Source organism: Drosophila persimilis, unplaced genomic scaffold, assembly GCF_003286085.1.
Source record: "Drosophila persimilis strain 14011-0111.01,24,50 unplaced genomic scaffold, DperRS2 tig00000606-arrow-arrow-pilon, whole genome shotgun sequence".
Lineage (NCBI taxonomy): Eukaryota > Metazoa > Arthropoda > Insecta > Diptera > Drosophilidae > Drosophila > Drosophila persimilis.
The window spans coordinates 1,490,007-1,507,405 of NW_020825324.1; the positions used below are offsets into that span (position 1 = coordinate 1,490,007).

The window sequence follows — 17,399 nt, forward strand, 5'->3', positions numbered from 1 at the left end:
TTCTACAAGATTATCCAATTTTAAGTACTTTTTTATTGTGTTTGATTATAAAATACGGTTAAAAGGAAAACGGGCGGCAATTAATATCGCATATCGCTTTTAAAAAATACTACAAATAAACAATAAAAATATTGCCTTTTCCAGATCGATATTGCAGATCGTTGAACGGTGTGTGCCGACTAGAAAATACCAACAGAACTTCTGTTCAGGATAACGCTAAGTAGCGATGAATAGTAACTAGAAAATACCAGTAAAAATACCTATCGGAAAAAGTATCAACAAGAACATTTTGAATTCCATCTTGATAGCGAGCTTCAATTACAGCTTTGAGATTTGTCTGCTCCATCTGTAGCTCGTACTCCATTCCCATTCTGCATCTCTATCGGGAGCTTTGCTAATTTCTGTGAAAGAAAGCACAGACCTGCTTCATCTTCCCACATCTTCTCGCAAAAGAGGGCATGGCCTGCTCTTAAAGCAGCAAACCACGTTTAACCTTTAGCTTCTGTCGTTTCAATTGTCAGAGGGGTACTCAACAGATCGTTCCTTGAGCCTCGTCCGGCATTTGGGGGTGACGAAAATTCAATAATTAAAATTTGAATACGTTATCAAGGTTTTGGAGGATACGAAAGGCAGTCACCCATTGCTTAATATCATAAATGGATCAACAAAAGTTCAATTAAATAGATAGTAGAGATGGTACCCGCGTGCTAAAGTCGAGACTTGTTTTCTTGTCAGTATCGAGTGATTATTATTCAATTTGCACAAAGTGTATGTCGATTATCAATTATGAGGATGATGATCAATGATGATGGTTATTATTAATGCAGCTGTACGTCTAGTCGCGACGACTGCGCTTGCGTTCCGATTGGCTGTTGCGCTCGCTCTTCTCCTCGGCACGTTTGGGCGCCTTCTTGGCCATGTTTAAGAATTGATCGAGACCGAAAGGATCCTCCTCCTTCTCGAATTCGACGGGCCCGCTGCGCACGGCACCGGCCGTTTCACGTGATGCCCCTGAGAATTGCTTGTCCGGGACAAATCGTTTGGTATTCACAATGGCATCCAAGTCACCGCCGTAATTGTCGCTGTCCGCCTGCTTGCTGGGCCTGTAGATGTGGTTACCCAGGGTGTTGGCGTCGCGCCATGGCTTGTCGTACACGTTGTAGGCCTCATCGTCGCCGTAGCCCGAGTCCATGCCTTTGGTGGTGTTGAAGAGACGCTGATCGAAGAGGGTTTCGCCATTGCCGGCACTCTTGGCGGGCAGGCCCAGGGCTATCTGTTCGGAAATGTCCCTCTCTCGCTCCTTCTGCAGCTTTGACCGCTTCTCGGGCGCTGCACGCTGCAGATTTCTATCACGTTGTCGCTCCCTTTGTCGCTCGGCTCGCAGATCGTTGCGCTCGCGAGCCTCCACCCCATTGGCTCCACCTCCGATGGGATCGCTAGCTGTTTCCGGGTTTCGCAGGCCAGCACGCTCTTCACGCGCCCGCTGGGCCATCATCCGCAGCATGTCCTCCTTCTTCTCTTTCTCCTTTTGGGCCAGCTTCTTCTCCAGCTGTGCGCGTGCCTCCACCGCCTCGCGGGCCTTGCGATCGGCTATGTACAGGGCCTCAGCCATCTTGGCGAACTTCTCATTGATGTGAACCTGCTGCAGGCCCCGACCATCGGCAGCCAAACGCTTGTCCAGCGGAATGGTGTAGCCTAAAGCAGAGTTTCGTTAGTTTTCACTCAGAATGGGGGGTTTGAATATGGATGCTCACCTTTGGCGTTCTTCCAGTTGGATATGCAGGGCGGGATTTTCCATTCCTTCTGTTCCTTGACCGTGACTTTGCGCGACGGCGAGTGCAGGACTGGAGCCGGCGGCGACGGCGGACCTCGCGGGATTTTCTTATTGATGCGAAACTTGGGCGGCTCCATCGGATCCAGCTGAGCCTCCACCATCCGGATGACACGCTGCTTGGCCCCCGAATTGAAGGCATCGCCCTGCTGGGACGGTGTATAGCGAATGTATTGGGCTGGTCCCGCCTTCTGGGCATGACGGACGGGCAGTGCTGAGGTTATCTTTTGGTTGGTCAACTTCTCCAGGGCCAGGCGGGTCTCCTCAGTTGTCTCGGCTACGCTCTCCTCATCGGGACGCTGCAGCTCGTCGGCATCCTCGGCCAGCACCTCGGCGGGCAGCAGCTGCGAGATGGAAGAGTAGACGACTTTGTCCTTGCCATGTCCCTGTCGTGCTATCGCATCGTATTTTATTTTGCCTTTGTCATCCAACCGTACAGCCAAAGCATCGGACTTCTTGCCCATAGTCCCTGGGGCACCAAGACCTAAGAAAACGGCACAAAACAAAAAAAACCAACAATGAAAAATGCACTGGAGAAAGCGTGGAGTCAGCGCCAGAACTCACCCAGTGGATATTGTGCTACATGAATTTCGGGGAATGCGCCACCATCGCCAAAGTCAGCCTCTGTGCGGGGCACCCAATCCTTGCGACAGCCATAAGGGGGAGCTGCGATTTTGGCGGAGACCAGGGCTCCGATTTGCGGAGCACCCTTGGCTGCCAGGCGACGCTCGTCCTCGCGGTCCCAAACCGCATTGGTCGGCGTGGGCAGCAGACTCGACAGCGACATTACTTTGATTTCTTTGCGTATTCCTTATTGCTGATAACGCTTTTGCGTTGCGATTAATTCTTGTGGCACAAAATTAAAGATATTGGGAGAAAAAAAAACACGCACACACACACTTTCTCACAGCCAGTTGAGTAGAGTTGCCAGCGTACGAGACATGGATGTATCGATAGTAGCCGCATTTTTATCGATACCCTGATACCCCATCTGGCTGCACCATGCATAAATGGCTGCAAATTGTTTTTGCAAAATTTTCAAAAGAATATTTCAGATGAGATGGTTATTTTATTCGAATTATATTTATTACATTTTTATGTTTGGGTATATTTTAGTCTTTCTTCTTCTCCAGCTCCGGCACTGTCTGTACAATCCAATTCAAATACGGCAAATTGCCATTTTCTATGGGAATGGAGATCACCTCGGCGACGCTGTGGGGATGATTCTCGCGGACGAACTTGCTCAGCTCGTCGATGCGCTCGGTGCGCGTCTTGATCATCATCAGATACTCATCGTCCTCGGTGACTTTGCCCTCCCACATGTAGATGGACTCGATTTTTGGTATAATGTTGACACAGGCGGCTATTTTACGGTCAATGATGCCGTGAGCCAATTTCTTGGCAGACTCCCTGTCCGGAGTGGTCACAAAGGCCACCGAACTGCTGCCGGCTTTGTACGATGATGAATCACAAGTCTGCCGGTCTGTCATTCTGGTTGGGGAATACAAGATCCGCTTGCACGTTGTGGTCGAGGCGAAGGCTGAGCGGCTTGTGACAGCAGCAGCAGCGACAATTAGCAAATTACGCGCAATCAAGCAGCGGGAGGGCAAGAACCTGGCATTGCCCCTATATTGCATTAATTATGCACTTTGAACAGCCACCGCACCGGATTTCAAGTTCGATGCAAGTGAAAAAAGAGATAGCAGTGAAGAAAAACAACTTTAAAAGCATATGTAGAAGCTTAGGGTTGTCGCACTTAAAGTTGCCTAAAAATTTAATCGATACTATCGACTATGTTAATAGCGGCAGAGAGGTGCGACAGAGGCAGGCAGCTGTGACGACAGAGACAACAAAATCAAAGTTAACAACAATAAATAAATAGAACAATTTACCATGTACACACTCCTACACGGCTTTTACAAATACTTCACACAAAAGGATGAGTACTGTGTTGTGATCCTCGGCCTGGACAATGCTGGCAAAACGGTATGTCACTCAGCCGTCATACACAGAATGACAGACACGTCTGCAAAACTGTCCCTACAAAATGAACTTCTTCTATGCAACAGACGTACCTGGAGGCGGCCAAAACCAAGTTCACAAAGAACTACAAGGGCCTCAATCCAACGAAAATCACAACGACAGTTGGCCTTAACATCGGCACCATCGATGTGCAGGGTGTGCGGCTGAACTTCTGGGACCTGGGCGGCCAGCAAGAGCTGCAATCGCTGTGGGACAAATACTATCAAGAGTCGCACGGCGTCATCTATGTGATAGACTCGAATGACCGGGAGCGCATGGACGAGTCAAAGGTCATTTTTGGTATGTCCCTAGATCCGATCTAAATATCCGTTTCCAAATATGATCCCTCTCTCACAAACAGATAAAATGATCAAAAATGAGCTGCTCTCGGGCGTGCCACTGCTCATACTGGCTAACAAGCAGGATCTGCCCGATGTGATGGGCGTGCGCGAGATTAAGCCAGTCTTCCAGCAGGCGGGGGCCCTAATCGGTCGCCGTGACTGCCTCACCATACCCGTCTCAGCCCTAACCGGTGAGGGTGTGGACGAGGGCATCAAATGGCTAGTGGAGGCCATCAAGCGGCATGCTTTAGTACGGCCGCCGCGAGAGAACGATTGAAAGATGCAACGAAACACGCCGGATGCAATAGCCGGGCAGCAGCCTTAGATAGTTATAGCTTTAACGTTTGTATAGTCTAATATTTAAGGCCAAAAGTACAGAGGTTACGTGTAGGCGGGATAGTGTGTGGTGTAATGCGGTGTGGTGTGGTGTGGGGCCAACTGCGCTGTAGATAATGTTGTTATAAATGCTCCAAAAACCCAAGCGCTAGTCTGCCCCTGCTTTGAATTCTTTATCTTCCGCGCTCGCTGTGTCCAGACGTATGTGTATGTTCCAGTCCCTCAATGGTGGTTGTCAATGACGACTTTGCTTATCCAAAAGAGAAAGAAAAAAAAACACCCAACGCAGATTGTTATATGTTCTCACGGCGTGGTGTTATCAGCTCCCAATAGATAAGTGTGTGTAGTTTTCACCTCTATCGGACTGTGCCACCAATATAATACTGCAAACACTTGCAGTCGAGGAGGGGGGCTGGGGCCCAGGCTCATGCTGGGCCCAATCCCCATGAGGCAGTCCATTTCAGTCTTTTGCAGGAGTTTCATCGGGTCGGGCCAGTCCGTTTTTTTCATTCCGTTTACAACGTTAGATATTCCAACAAAATAATGAAATGTTATCCCCCTAAACTAGTAGTGCCTTAAACCTTCACTGACTCTGTGGCTAACACGAGCAGCAACCGAATAAAGAGCAAGAGCATCAGAATATACTTACTCATATATCAATGTACATATATATATAAAAGAAAAGAGCGTACGGAATTACCTGTTAATGTACATTAGATAACACGGACAGTGTGTGCGCCTATGTGGAGCACTGTAGTAGGGCGTGCTTATCATTATTCCAGTGTCACTGGAGCACAGAGTGTGCGGCGACAGTTTATACGTACGTGTGTTGTGTTGTGTGTGCAAGTTAGTTAATGCTTCCTGCCTGCTACTCCCAATCCCAGACCCCCAACAACTACTGCTACTCCCCCGAAAGAAACAGATCTCAGAGCACGCCGAGTCATGTATCCCTATTATGAGCAGGATTGGAGCGTGCTGCCACCGGAAAACAATCGCAGGTAAGAACAGGGATATTCGGAAATGATGTTCGATTTTCAAAAATTACGTTATGGGTGATCAGTGTGACCGTATGCACATTGTTCGCGCTCATGGATATATTTTAGTATATATTGGTATATTGTTGAGCAAAACGTTGAGTTACTCGGAATTTAATGCTCTTGACTTGCAATTTAATATTAATTTCACTCTATTTCATTAATATCGAGGTATAATTAGAATGCATTCGAGTTTAGTTTCAGCCAATTAGGGTATTTTTGGATCAATGCGATAGTGTATTTTGGCGCTGCTTGTAAATATTGCCCTCTCACTCGCTCTCACTACTACTGTTGCGCTCATCATCAACATATTCTCTACGAACATTTTTTTTACTTGTTACGTTGATTTTGTGGCATTAAAATTAAAATATAGCATAATCTAATGCAGTGAGAACATGTGTTGAGCGTAGCCCACCTAGTTGTCGCTAAATTGAAATCATTCCAGCCAATAAAAAGCCACCAGTGTGTCGTGTCCCCTTTTGTTGAAATTTTTTGTCGCGTTGTAAAATTTCGCATTGGAAGTTGGTCGACGCGGAGGCGGAGGGCAGGTGGTTAACCTAACACTAAATGAAACAGAATGAGGCTTAGCCAATAAGAGCGCACATAGTCTCCAAAGTGTTAAATAGTAGCTTAAATGCATTCAACCGACCAAAGTGACGGATTTTCTTCTCTAAAAAGGAGCATACGCTAAGCCATAGGGCCTGAATGCATGTGTGCGTGTGCATGTGTGGTGGTTGTATCTGTGTGTTGGCTTTCCAATGAACGGCATAAATTAGCAAGGGAAAAACGGAAAGAAAACAAGAGAAAACTCAAAGTCTACTCAAACAATACGTGTTAAAATTCGTTAACTATTCGCATATAGTATACAAATCTGCCTTCAGTGACTTATTAATTTCTCTGTCAATCGATATATTTATGTTGGTGTTGCTATCGATGACGGCAGCTGTTTTGGCCATTTGTATGGGTTTCTGGCCATTCATTAGTTTTGACAAAAAGTAGATCGAGTCGAATGATAACCATTAAAAGCACAGATCTCTGTGTTTAGTTCCACATTTTGTACATCCTTTGTGTTCTGTGTGCGGTTTTCCGAGCATTCCAATTGGAATTTAGTTTGCATATGCAAGTGTTTTTCCCCTGTGTGCGACAGTGTGCGTGCGTATTGGTGTCAATGCTTCAAGTGCGGTTTCAGGCATTAATCACTTAATCAATTTGCATTCCCCCCGTCCGTTCGACTATTGTGTCTTCTCAACCGAGCTAACACCTGATAGCCCTAGATCGAGGGAAGGGTAGTTCTACTATTTCATGTTGCTTGTTTTGCTTTGGCCAGATCATGTGTACATTTGTTTGAGCGAACACACACACACACACACGAGCACAGAGAGAAGTACACGCACCCGCGCGCGTATGAGAGATGTCAAGTTTCATAACAACCGTTGATCTACGCCGTCAGCAGTAATTGCTACTGCTCGCACTCATTTACCCAGTGGTCTTTTCCAGTAGATTAGTAACACGGGTGAAGAGCGAAGAAGATCGAGCGAGCGAGTGAGTAACCAGAGTGTGCTGCCCATTATAGCAGAAGAGCAAAGAGAGCGAAACAAAAGTATAACGGAATAGCGGCCGGCTGTTTCTTGTGTATGCATGGACATATGTGTGTACTGTTGTGTGAGTCGCGTGAAGATCTGCACATAGAAATTGTTGTTATTGTTGCTGTCGCGGCCGCAGCCTCCTCGCCGACACGCCCAAACGGCCGCCCACACAGTCCAGCAGACAATAACGCGTACATAAACGCGTAGGCCGGCAAAAGCAGCAAAAACAGCAAAAGCAAAGAAACAACAACAAACAACATCAAAAGAGAGCGCCTGCCAGCGTCAGCAGAAAGTGCAGCGGGGCCCAACAGAGAGAAAGAGCGTGAGAGCAGGCAAGCTGCTGCAAAAAGCTCCAAAAGTGATTCAACGTTTTTGCCTCCACAATGAATTCCGAGCATGGGTAGGCCTACACAACCGGCTTCAGTTACCTCTTACTCCTCTCTCTAACATCCCATTCTCTATCCCTCTGTCGCCCCAAAAACAGATTCAATCCAGCCTTCAATATGGCCACCATACGGCAGGCATTTACAGAGGCGGTTGAGAGAGGTAAGTGAAGAGAACGAGTACGAGTACGAGGACGAGGAGTGCATTCGATTAATTATCTTGATCATCCAACCTCCCACACGCACACACAGTCAGAATGCCCACGCCCACACGCCTGCGCGATCTCATCCGACAGATTCGCGCCGCCCGCACTGCGGCCGAGGAGCGTGCCGTTGTCAACAAAGAGTGCGCCTACATACGGAGCACATTCCGGGAAGAGGACTCTGTCTGGCGGTAGGTCTGCCCCTCACATATAGTATGATACATAATTGCGTACCGGCTAATAACTGCTTTCGTTGTGCACTTGCAGCTGTCGCAACATTGCCAAGCTGCTGTACATACACATGCTCGGCTATCCGGCTCACTTTGGACAACTGGAGTGCCTTAAGCTGACGGCCAGCACGCGATTTACAGACAAGCGGATCGGTTATCTGGGGGCCATGCTGCTGCTGGATGAGCGGCAAGATGTACACCTGCTGATCACGAATTGTTTGAAGAAGTAAATCCAGAAGATCTGAAACGTTCGAAATCATTTTAATCCCCATATCTTTCAGTGATTTGAACAGCTCGACACAGTTTGTGGTCGGCCTGGCGCTGTGCACATTGGGTGCCATTGCCTCGCCAGAGATGGCACGAGATCTGGCCAGCGAAGTGGAGCGTCTGATGAAATCCCCGAATACGTACATCCGAAAGAAGGCAACGCTGTGCGCCTTTCGTGTGATTCGTCGGGTGCCCGAGCTGATGGAGATATTCCTGCCGGCGACGCGTTCACTGCTCAGCGAGAAGAATCATGGTGAAGTCCCCAAACCAAACATATCCCGTACCCTCAATGTTAACCATCCCCCCTCCCCTGTTTTGCAGGCATTTTGATCACTGGCGTAACGCTCATCACGGAAATGTGCGAGAACAGCTCCGACACGCTAATGCACTTCAAGAAGGTAAGCCCCAGGTGTGCCCCAGGAATAATGTGTGTCCCCGCCCGACCCAAAGCAGAGGCTACATCTCCTAATACTACTACTACTACTAATGCTGCAGCTGCTGCTCGTGGTACCTTCCATATGACTCGTATTACGTTTTTTGTCGTATTCTTTTTCCTCTTTTGTTTTATTTATGAATTGTTTTTGTGGCGCTCGAAAATAAACACCCTAAACGGGCTGGCGTCGAATCGTTTTGTGGCCCGTCGCGCGGCCTACTAGCTGTAGTTGTATAAAGCCAAGCTCTAACCCTATATATCGCCCCTCCCCATATCTATATATCTTTATTCTTTAATTTGCAAAATTACACACACACATTCCTTTTTTCTGTTCCCGGATCTTGTGTTTTTTGAATCAAACAACCTGTATACTTACAATTTTAATGCTTGTTTGTTTTTGATCGAATACCGCGCAAACACAAAATGAAATTTGTTGTAATTTGCTTGCCAGGATAGCGGAAATCGAGAGGTATGATCGTTTGTGCCTACTAGAAATATTCCTATATAAAACGCCTCCCTCTCTCTCTCTCTCTCTCTATGTGTCTCTCTCTTTACATACGCCTATAACTATATTTTTTCAACCAGTTTTTGTCTGTTGCCTATGTATATGTCTTGATAAATGTCGCGGTATATGTGAAACAAAAATTTAATTACGCTTGAAACGATTATCACTCATGCTTTGTACTGCTTTGTGGCTGCGATCGGACTTACGGACAGTATCGCGTGCAGGGTTTATCCGTCTGGCATTGCCATCCGTCTGTTTGAGTGTGCACCGTGGCATTGCCAAGGTGCTTTTGCGTCGGGCCCTGCCAACAGTATATTTGAACAGGGCATTGCCAAGAGTCTATTTGAGCGTGGCACATTGATGCTCGACTCGAGACGCACAAGCGAATGCTGCAAAAGAGAATCCCTGAGAAAGCCCCACCGCTGCTTTCTTTGATCGTGACTTTGGCAGTAATCCTTTCACGCACAGTCCGCGTGTTGCCAGCAGAACGTGTAATTAAAGGGGCCTTTCCATAAGGACGATTCACATTCCGAAACAAGTCATTTCTAAGCGATGAAAAGACGTATACATATGTAATAGAATTCCACTTTTTAGCAGTTTTTTTTTTTTTGTAGATCTACTATTTTTTGTTGTTTGGTAGGAATCTCTCTCTCCCCACCAACACCTGTACCCATACCCCCCTGTACATAGAGTTTTTTTGGACCTCCGAAATGTTTGAGGTCTCTCCGTTTGGTTTGCACCTCTCTGTTTAGCCTTAAACACCCTGCAAAGACCCACGCACACACACCACACCACGCCACACCAGACACGCTCTCGCTCTTGCACACTCTTAAAAAGACACACTAGTATGAGTACTTTCCGCATTTCCCCCGTCGAATAGCGTGTGCCGCTTTTGAACCCCAAAACTAATACGTTCTACACAAACAGATCGTCCCGAATCTAGTGCGCATACTGAAGAATCTTATTCTGGGCGGCTATTCGCCAGAGCACGATGTGAGCGGTGTGAGTGATCCGTTCCTGCAGGTGAAGATACTGCGCTTGCTGCGCATATTGGGCCACAATGATCCGGATGCTTCGGAGGCGATGAACGATATACTGGCACAGGTGGCGACCAACACGGAGACGAGCAAAAATGTGGGCAACACCATACTCTATGAGACAGTGCTCTCCATAATGGATATACGGTGAGGCTTGCTGCATTTAATGGACTCCAAAATACTTATATGTCTCTCTTTGGGCAGCTCGGAGGGTGGCCTACGTGTCCTGGCTGTGAATATACTGGGACGATTCCTACTCAATTCGGACAAGAACATACGCTATGTGGCACTGAATACGCTGCTCCGCACTGTCCATGCGGACACGTCGGCTGTGCAACGGCATCGCACCACCATACTGGAGTGTCTCAAGGATCCCGATGTGTCCATTCGTCGCCGGGCAATGGAACTGTCGTTTGCCCTGATCAATGCACAAAATATACGTACAATGACCAAGGAGCTGTTGCTGTTCCTCGAGAAGGCCGATGCGGAGTTTAAGGCTCAATGCAGTTCTGGCATGATCTTGGCCGCCGAACGCTATTCGCCCAATACGCGCTGGCATTTGGACACACAGCTGAGTGTCCTGATTGCCGCTGGCAATTATGTGCGCGACGATGTGGTATCCTCTACTATACAGCTGGTGTCCAGCAGCCCTGTGTCGGAGCAGACATACATCACGAATCGTTTCTGGGAATCGCTGCAGGTGGCAAACCATTGCGAGGATAAGCAGCCATTGTTGCAGGTTGCCGTCTGGGCCATAGGCGAGTACGGGGATCTCTTCATGTATGGCTCTAATGAGGATGGTGAGTGGATATCTCGAATGATTAGCCGTAGATTATGCTGGAATTTAATTTATCAAATTGCTTTGTCTTTTTTTCAGAGTTTGAACGTCCCTCTGAGAGCGATCTGATCGCCATGTATCATAAGTTTTTAACCTCTGCTCAAGTTTCGACCACAAGCAAGCAATATGCCCTTGTCTCCCTAGCCAAGCTAAGCACGCGTCTGCAGCAATGCGTGGAGTAAGTAGCCCTCTAACCCTCTAGCTCACAACGATCTCCTCTCTAATCCTCTGCCTGTCCTTAGGGAAGTCCAAGCTCTGATCACCTCGTTTGGCAGCCATCTCAATGTGGATCTGCAGCAGCGAGGCGTGGAATTCACACAACTCTTTGGCCACTATAAGCATCTGCGTCCGGCGCTGCTCGAAAAGATGCCGGCCATGCAGATCAGTCGCATAAGCTCGCAGAATGGCGAGAGCGGCGGCTCTTTCGATGACAACAGTCCAGATGTCATCGAGAATGGTGTGGAGGGAGGGGGCAACGTTGGTGTCGGACATTCACTTATCGAAAGCAATATGAATATGCTGGGTGACAATACGGTACACGATGCCATCTATCCTCCATCTACTCCATCTCTTAACCATCATATTCTCTTCTTTCAGAACATTCTGCTGGATCTATTGGGCAGCACAGATCTGTCGGCGGGCGCCAGTGATCTGGTGGCAGCCACCGATCTGTCCAATGCCGTGCATAAAAAGAACTCGCGGAATGCCAATGACATTGGCGTAGCCGTGTCCAATAACCAGGATCTGTTGGATTTACTTGACCTGGATATGACGGCGCCTGCGACTGTCACAGCGACGGCGCCAGGTGCGGGCGGTATCATGCTGGATCAACACCATACGAGTGCGGCCAACATGAATACCATGCTGGGCGGCCTGGATCTGGGTGGCTTTGGGGGTCTTGATGGCTCTGGCAGCATACCCACAAATGGCAATGATCTGGTGTCCAGCATGCTGGGTATTGTTTCCGCCGCCGCCGCAGCACCACCAGCAGCCGTAGCAGCAGCGGATGGCAATGGCAGCAGTCTGCTGGGCGATCTTAATCCCACAGCAGCCTCCAACAATGTGACAGTGGTGCCTATATATTCTTAGTTTTTGCCGTATTTGTAATGCTAATTAATTGTTTTAATAGCCACCGCAGGGTCCCAAGCTGACGGCGCTGGACAAGAACGGTTTGTTGGTGCAACTGGTGCCGGTTACGGGCAATGATTGCATGAGGATCTACATGACGACCACAAACGGCTCAGACAATACATTAGAGCAATATTTGCTAAAGGTACGGTCGATGCCTCCCCTTCCTCTCCCTGTCTCTTTCTCTGACTCAGTCGTTCTCTTTTTGGTTAACAGGCGGCCGTTCAAAAGAGTTTCCAGCTGCAAATGCTGACGCCCTCGGGTAACCTGCTGCCGCCGGGCGGTGTTATCACGCAGGAAATGCGCGTTGTGGCCACATCAAATGTGAGTCTCCACGGTTCTCCAAGAGCTATCTCTATAATTAAACTGTCTTTAATCTAATTTCCAGGCGGTATTGCGGATGCGTTTACGTATTCAGTATGCGCTCGATGGCCAGCAGCTCGTGGAGCAGACGGAGGTCAGCGGCTTTCCAGAGCAGCAGCCAGGAACTGCGGAATAAAAGAGTGTAACTTGTATTAAAGCAAAATTAGCCTAATATATCTAAAAAGAAAAGGAAAACAAACGCAAAGAAACGGAAAAACTCAAAAGAGGAGAAGGAACAGAACAGAAACAGAAGCAGCGGGAAATTATGGAAAAACGAGCAGCAATTCTAAAAGCTAGCACACACACACACACTGTGGTTGTCACACATTTATTGTAAATTAAGTTAACACACACACAAACACAATCGCAACTAGATTTCGGATTGGCGCCCAGCGTTGCCAGACTGTTTTGTCTCCAGTCCAGCGCCCAAGCAAAAACGGGCCAGCCCTTTCGTATTTGTTTGCTAATTTATTTATATATATACTGTACTACGATAGATTTCTTGTCAGATTTTAAAACACACACATTCTTTGTCCAATAACTTGTCCTATTTTCTTGTGTTTGAGCATTCTGTATCGTGTGTAATTCGTTTTTTGTGTGTGTTCAAAAGACAACTTTCAGTTTTAATTTATAAGACAATAAAAGTCAAACCTTATAAATAGCCCCCCAGAAACTAAAGTAAACAGGCGACTAAAGAGAAATTGTATTAAAAAGCATAAAACAGACATACAACAAAAAGAGCCGTATCGGAAATTGTGTAGCAAAAGGCATTTAAGGGAAAAAGCTTAGCATTTTAAATGAAATGAAAATGAGAACGAGACGCGGTATGAAATGAAAAGTATAATGGCCATTTGATAAAGAATCCATAGAAGCACTTTGTTTGTTAATTCTATTTATAATGCAATTGTGCCCCCAAATGGTTTTTTGTTGTTTTTTTTTTTGATAGAACAATGTCGAAAAGGAACAGCGGAAGATCAGGTTCTTGCAGGGAAAGAGTTTCAGCTTCAGCCCCAGCCCCAGCAGGAGCAGCGCATCCATCGAGTGGATAAGCCCTCTGATATATATATACATTCATGTACACACACAAAACAAATATATATATATATGTATATATATATATATTGTATATTGTTATTTCCTGTGAGCACGTACTTAAAGTCGATAAAAGGCGCTGAAACGGAGAAAGGAAGGAAAGAAACCAGAAAAGCACTGTGGAAAAACTAGATACTATCTTTAATAAATATACACACAAGACACATAAACCTACATATATATATATATATATGTGTTTATACATATAACTGAATAGTTTGGCTGGCTGGAGGCGAGCTGAGGAATGAGAATGGGAGGGGATGGGCATGATCGGGGGCATCGGAAAGCAAAGAAAATCCATTAACTATTATTACTATTATTATTATGATTATAAATGAATTATGCAGCTGTATGAGAGAGAGAGAAATAATAATAACATTAACATATTGTACAATATATTATTATTTTTGTATTATTATCATTTTTTTATATATATATATAACACATATATAGTATATATATATATTCAATCAACCTTTTGAGTCGAAATAAACAAAACGATTTTGTTTTATCGAAGGACACGACAGCCCCCGACTATCTTCTGGTCGGTATCAACGACTGATACTGGAAATTCAGTGAGAATTTTGCTTCGAGAATTACTCTTTGACAGATGGCGTCGGGGACACGTACAAACTAGTGATGAAGAGAATGCCCAGGTATGCAATAACAAAATTCAGGCCGTGGGTGAACGCTGCCATTTGACGCTCAAAAGCTATGGGAAACACTTGGCTCGAAGCACCTACCTAATAAATTCTTAAGCACTTCGTACACGGGGCTGCCTGTGTGGGAAGCCAAAAGAAAGATCCAGTAAGAAAGCGCGCTAATGTTAATAAAACCTAATAAAACTATATCTTAAAAACTAAACGCAATTAGGCAGCGATTATGACACACAGCCATCTATTAACATTTTTATATTTTGTTACTATAGAACCTTGGTTCGATTGATTGGTTTGATTCGTCATATTCCTGAGAAGCTCTTCATAACAGAGCGACTATTTTCAATAGATAAAGACACTATACCGACATGACTGTATCAACTCGTTATCAAAAAACTCCTTTAAATTATTTAATATATTAAATATTCATAGTCAAATTGGATAGGCTCCTTACATGATCCTGCACGGCATAGGACGAATGCTGCCAGACTACTGCTGCTCTGTTTGAAGCCTCGTGTGTTTGGTGTGAAGTCATTATTATAACCAAAAGAAAGAAATCAATTTGTAGTGGCTAGGAAACGCCGTCCAGCGCTTACTCATTCTCTCTCACATACACACTCTTCGTCGTGCAATGTGTGCGCCCTTTGGCGGAGGAGAGCCAAACTGACTGAGTATCGGGAATAAATGTAGAGTCGCGGCCGTAGCTGCGGCTCACAGCGGCACAGCGTTCGGTCGTCGCTTGGCTTTTGCCCGCTAAATGCTCTTTTCTGAGTCCGTCTGCGAGCATTTAGCGAGACTTCACTCATCTCTCGCGGTCCGTTCACGAACAAACGTTCTATGATAACTACGTTTTACTATCGTTTTTTGATACACTGAAAAAGGAACAACCAAATGAAAGAGAAAAAACAAGGCCCATAAGAGCAGAAAATACGCATCTGGTAGAATATATTAAACTGAGAATAATCTTACAATACGACACAGGATCTCTTGTCATCGGTTAGATACTCGTATGAATATGTATGAATGCACACCCTGTGGTGTACAGAATTTTGAAGATTTGTGACTCAAATTGGCTACACTTATTGGAAGCAGCATTGTACTAAAAGTCAAGAAAGCTTTTTCTATTTTGAGTAACTATAACTGATTTTTATGCTCCTATAAAGCGTTCTTACTTGTTTCATCTTTATTTTGGGCTTCCTTTCAAGCATAATATTCCATCGCATGCTGAATACATTCCAGTAATCGCATACAAGCGATCCGATTACTCCACGCTCTCTCTCTCTCTCTGTCTATCCTTCTGAGTAACGGCCCCCGGAAAGTAGACTATGAAAAAGGGAAAGCCATGGTCCCACGTGGCGGCTGGCGTGTAAATCACTGCCACAAGTCGCTCGGGCTGTCAGTCACTAAGTTAGACGAATAAATTCGTGGAAGTCCCACCGTCATCGTACCCTGCCGTACCCCCGACAGACGTAATCGTAATCCTAATCCTTGGCCAAATCCCCACACAGCAGCAGCAGCAGCAGCGGCGGCAGCAGCAAAATGTAACACAATGCGAATAATGGAAATCATCGCTGGATATCGGGATGTCTCACGGCTGTCAATTGCAGGACTAGCGGGCCACAGCTGTGTCTGGGATTTTTTGGGGCCGGCGAGAGCACGAGCGCTCCCTCTTGGGCCCGCTCCCACTCTCTCATTTTGTGGGTGTATGGTAACCTTTGGTAAGGTTAAATGTGAACAGCGGAACCCGCGAATTGTGCCACGCCAAAACAGAGATGCGAAGCCCAAACAGCAGTAGCAGTTCGTCCTTGTTCTGAGCAGCTCGTTTCCTGCCCTTTGTCTCTCTCTCTCTATCTCTCTGTGTGTGTGTGTGTGTGTGTGTGTGTGTGTGGGGCGAGGCGGGACAACGTGTAGAGGCGCCGACGCATTGAGGGATATGGATATGGATACGCTTTTATCCTTTGCATCCAACTCGACCACGAGCACGACTACGGCCGCCTCGGCACAAGTTCGCTTCGAACGTGTTGGCTTGCAACCCGGTTCGATGACTGTCAGTGGTGCTCCTGTACCCACTCTCCCTGCTGCCCTGCATCCGGGCTTGTGTTGGCTTTGGCTATAAACAGCATAAGCATCTATGTATATCTATGCCACGGCTGCCACTTCCCCCCCCCCCCCCCCCCCCCCCCCACTCAGCAGCTGCTGTCAAGGGCGTAGTGAAAATACTTGACTCGGTGCGGGGCCTGCCCCGAAGGGGTGGGCTGTTATGGAATGATTGAGATTAGTTTCCATTTCTTAATTGAAAAGTTGCTCTAATCTTTTGATATTTGTGGAAAATTTGTTTCAATATTGATATGAATTTTGTGCTGCAAGTCGAGGCCGCCTGCCGCCTGCCGCCTGCTGCCTGCTGCTAACCCCCGTGGCACTACGCCCCCGCATGACTGCTCTCCATGGTACGGTACATCAATCGCCCTTCGGGCGGCTGCTTCTGCTGCTGTTGCTGTTGCTGTTGCTGTGGCCTCTGCTGCTGTATTCCCTGGGCCTCCTCACTCCCACTTGCCCACTCCTCCTCTGGTTTGCGCCTCCTGGCACTCTGGGAGGAAAAAAGTAATTTTGTGCAACGATGCGACGACCCTTGGCCAAAAACGACACAAAAAACAACAACGGCAGCACCAGTGGCTACAGAAAGAACAACAAGAATAATAAGGACAAATCTACAGCGACGAAGATTAAGATACCCTAGGATATCCATAGATCCAAATGACAACGATAATGAAAGCTGGTTAATATACATATCTTCTAAAAACACACTGATCTGATTTGTTTGAGTTATGAAATCTGCAAGAGTCACAATGTTATCTAAAATCTCTTATGTTTGAACGGTATTTTCCTCAAAAATACTGGACTGTGTCCGTGCAAAAGTTTCAGATACAAAAATGGACCTGTTTTTGATTTAATAATCTCATCAAGCAGATGTGCACACATACATATATGTACATATGCATGTGTGTGTACTTTCTAGGATCGTAAATTCTATCATTCGCTGCAGGGCAAACATCTGTTCAAAGTCGTGATACCCTCTCTACCCTCTGTGTCTCTCGCCCTTGCTCCATCTCTCGT

At 46.5% G+C, this 17,399-nt stretch overlaps 4 protein-coding genes across 12 annotated transcripts; 2 read left to right on the top strand and 2 right to left on the bottom strand.

Moving 5' to 3' along the window:
- Positions 1–723: 723 nt before the first annotated feature.
- Positions 724–2,700, bottom strand: LOC6597339 (puff-specific protein Bx42). Its single transcript, XM_026990592.1, has 3 exons — positions 2,396–2,700; positions 1,755–2,315; positions 724–1,695 (listed from the first exon to the last, which is right to left on the bottom strand). The coding sequence occupies exons 1-3, from the start codon at positions 2,616–2,618 to the stop codon at positions 836–838; spliced, it is 1,644 nt and encodes a 547-aa protein (XP_026846393.1). The 5' UTR covers positions 2,619–2,700; the 3' UTR covers positions 724–835.
- A 195-nt stretch (positions 2,701–2,895) lies between these two features.
- LOC6597340 (protein CutA homolog) lies at positions 2,896–3,515 on the bottom strand. Its single transcript, XM_002022506.2, has one exon. It carries the CDS (start codon positions 3,466–3,468, stop codon positions 2,944–2,946), a length of 525 nt encoding a protein of 174 aa, XP_002022542.2. The 5' UTR covers positions 3,469–3,515; the 3' UTR covers positions 2,896–2,943.
- A 113-nt stretch (positions 3,516–3,628) lies between these two features.
- Positions 3,629–4,530, top strand: LOC6597341 (ADP-ribosylation factor-related protein 1). Its single transcript, XM_002022507.2, has 3 exons — positions 3,629–3,817; positions 3,901–4,153; positions 4,215–4,530. The coding sequence occupies exons 1-3, from the start codon at positions 3,725–3,727 to the stop codon at positions 4,469–4,471; spliced, it is 603 nt and encodes a 200-aa protein (XP_002022543.1). The 5' UTR covers positions 3,629–3,724; the 3' UTR covers positions 4,472–4,530.
- Positions 4,531–4,562: 32 nt separating this feature from the next.
- On the top strand, positions 4,563–13,803 carry LOC6597342 (AP-1 complex subunit gamma-1). 9 transcript variants are annotated; one of them, XM_026990775.1, is made up of 16 exons: positions 5,925–6,112; positions 7,062–7,550; positions 7,635–7,696; positions 7,786–7,927; positions 8,004–8,192; positions 8,248–8,486; positions 8,555–8,631; positions 9,118–9,135; positions 10,099–10,355; positions 10,413–11,008; positions 11,086–11,224; positions 11,289–11,580; positions 11,644–12,117; positions 12,176–12,319; positions 12,391–12,498; positions 12,563–13,803. In XM_026990775.1, exons 2-16 carry the CDS (start codon positions 7,534–7,536, stop codon positions 12,671–12,673), a joined length of 2,865 nt encoding a protein of 954 aa, XP_026846576.1. In that variant the 5' UTR covers positions 5,925–6,112; positions 7,062–7,533; the 3' UTR covers positions 12,674–13,803. The 9 variants fall into 9 exon arrangements, with proteins under 9 accessions (XP_026846573.1, XP_002022544.1, XP_026846574.1 ...); XM_026990776.1 differs by having other exon boundaries at positions 7,065–7,550; XM_026990777.1 differs by having other exon boundaries at positions 7,138–7,550.
- The last annotated feature ends 3,596 nt before the right edge of the window (positions 13,804–17,399 follow it).

Coding starts and splice junctions, on each gene's coding strand:
- LOC6597339 (XM_026990592.1), bottom strand. CDS start 2,618: ATGTCGCTGTCGAGTCTGCTGCCCACGCCGACCAATGCGGTTTGGGAC. Junction 2,316..2,395: donor TGTAGCACAATATCCACTGG/GTGAGTTCTGGC, acceptor CCGTTTTCTTAG/GTCTTGGTGCCCCAGGGACT. Junction 1,696..1,754: donor CAACTGGAAGAACGCCAAAG/GTGAGCATCCAT, acceptor ACTCTGCTTTAG/GCTACACCATTCCGCTGGAC.
- LOC6597340 (XM_002022506.2), bottom strand. CDS start 3,468: ATGCAATATAGGGGCAATGCCAGGTTCTTGCCCTCCCGCTGCTTGATT.
- LOC6597341 (XM_002022507.2), top strand. CDS start 3,725: ATGTACACACTCCTACACGGCTTTTACAAATACTTCACACAAAAGGAT. Junction 3,818..3,900: donor TGGACAATGCTGGCAAAACG/GTATGTCACTCA, acceptor TCTATGCAACAG/ACGTACCTGGAGGCGGCCAA. Junction 4,154..4,214: donor CGAGTCAAAGGTCATTTTTG/GTATGTCCCTAG, acceptor TCTCACAAACAG/ATAAAATGATCAAAAATGAG.
- LOC6597342 (XM_002022508.2), top strand. CDS start 5,473: ATGTATCCCTATTATGAGCAGGATTGGAGCGTGCTGCCACCGGAAAAC. Junction 7,928..8,003: donor GAAGAGGACTCTGTCTGGCG/GTAGGTCTGCCC, acceptor GTGCACTTGCAG/CTGTCGCAACATTGCCAAGC. Junction 11,009..11,085: donor GTATGGCTCTAATGAGGATG/GTGAGTGGATAT, acceptor TCTTTTTTTCAG/AGTTTGAACGTCCCTCTGAG.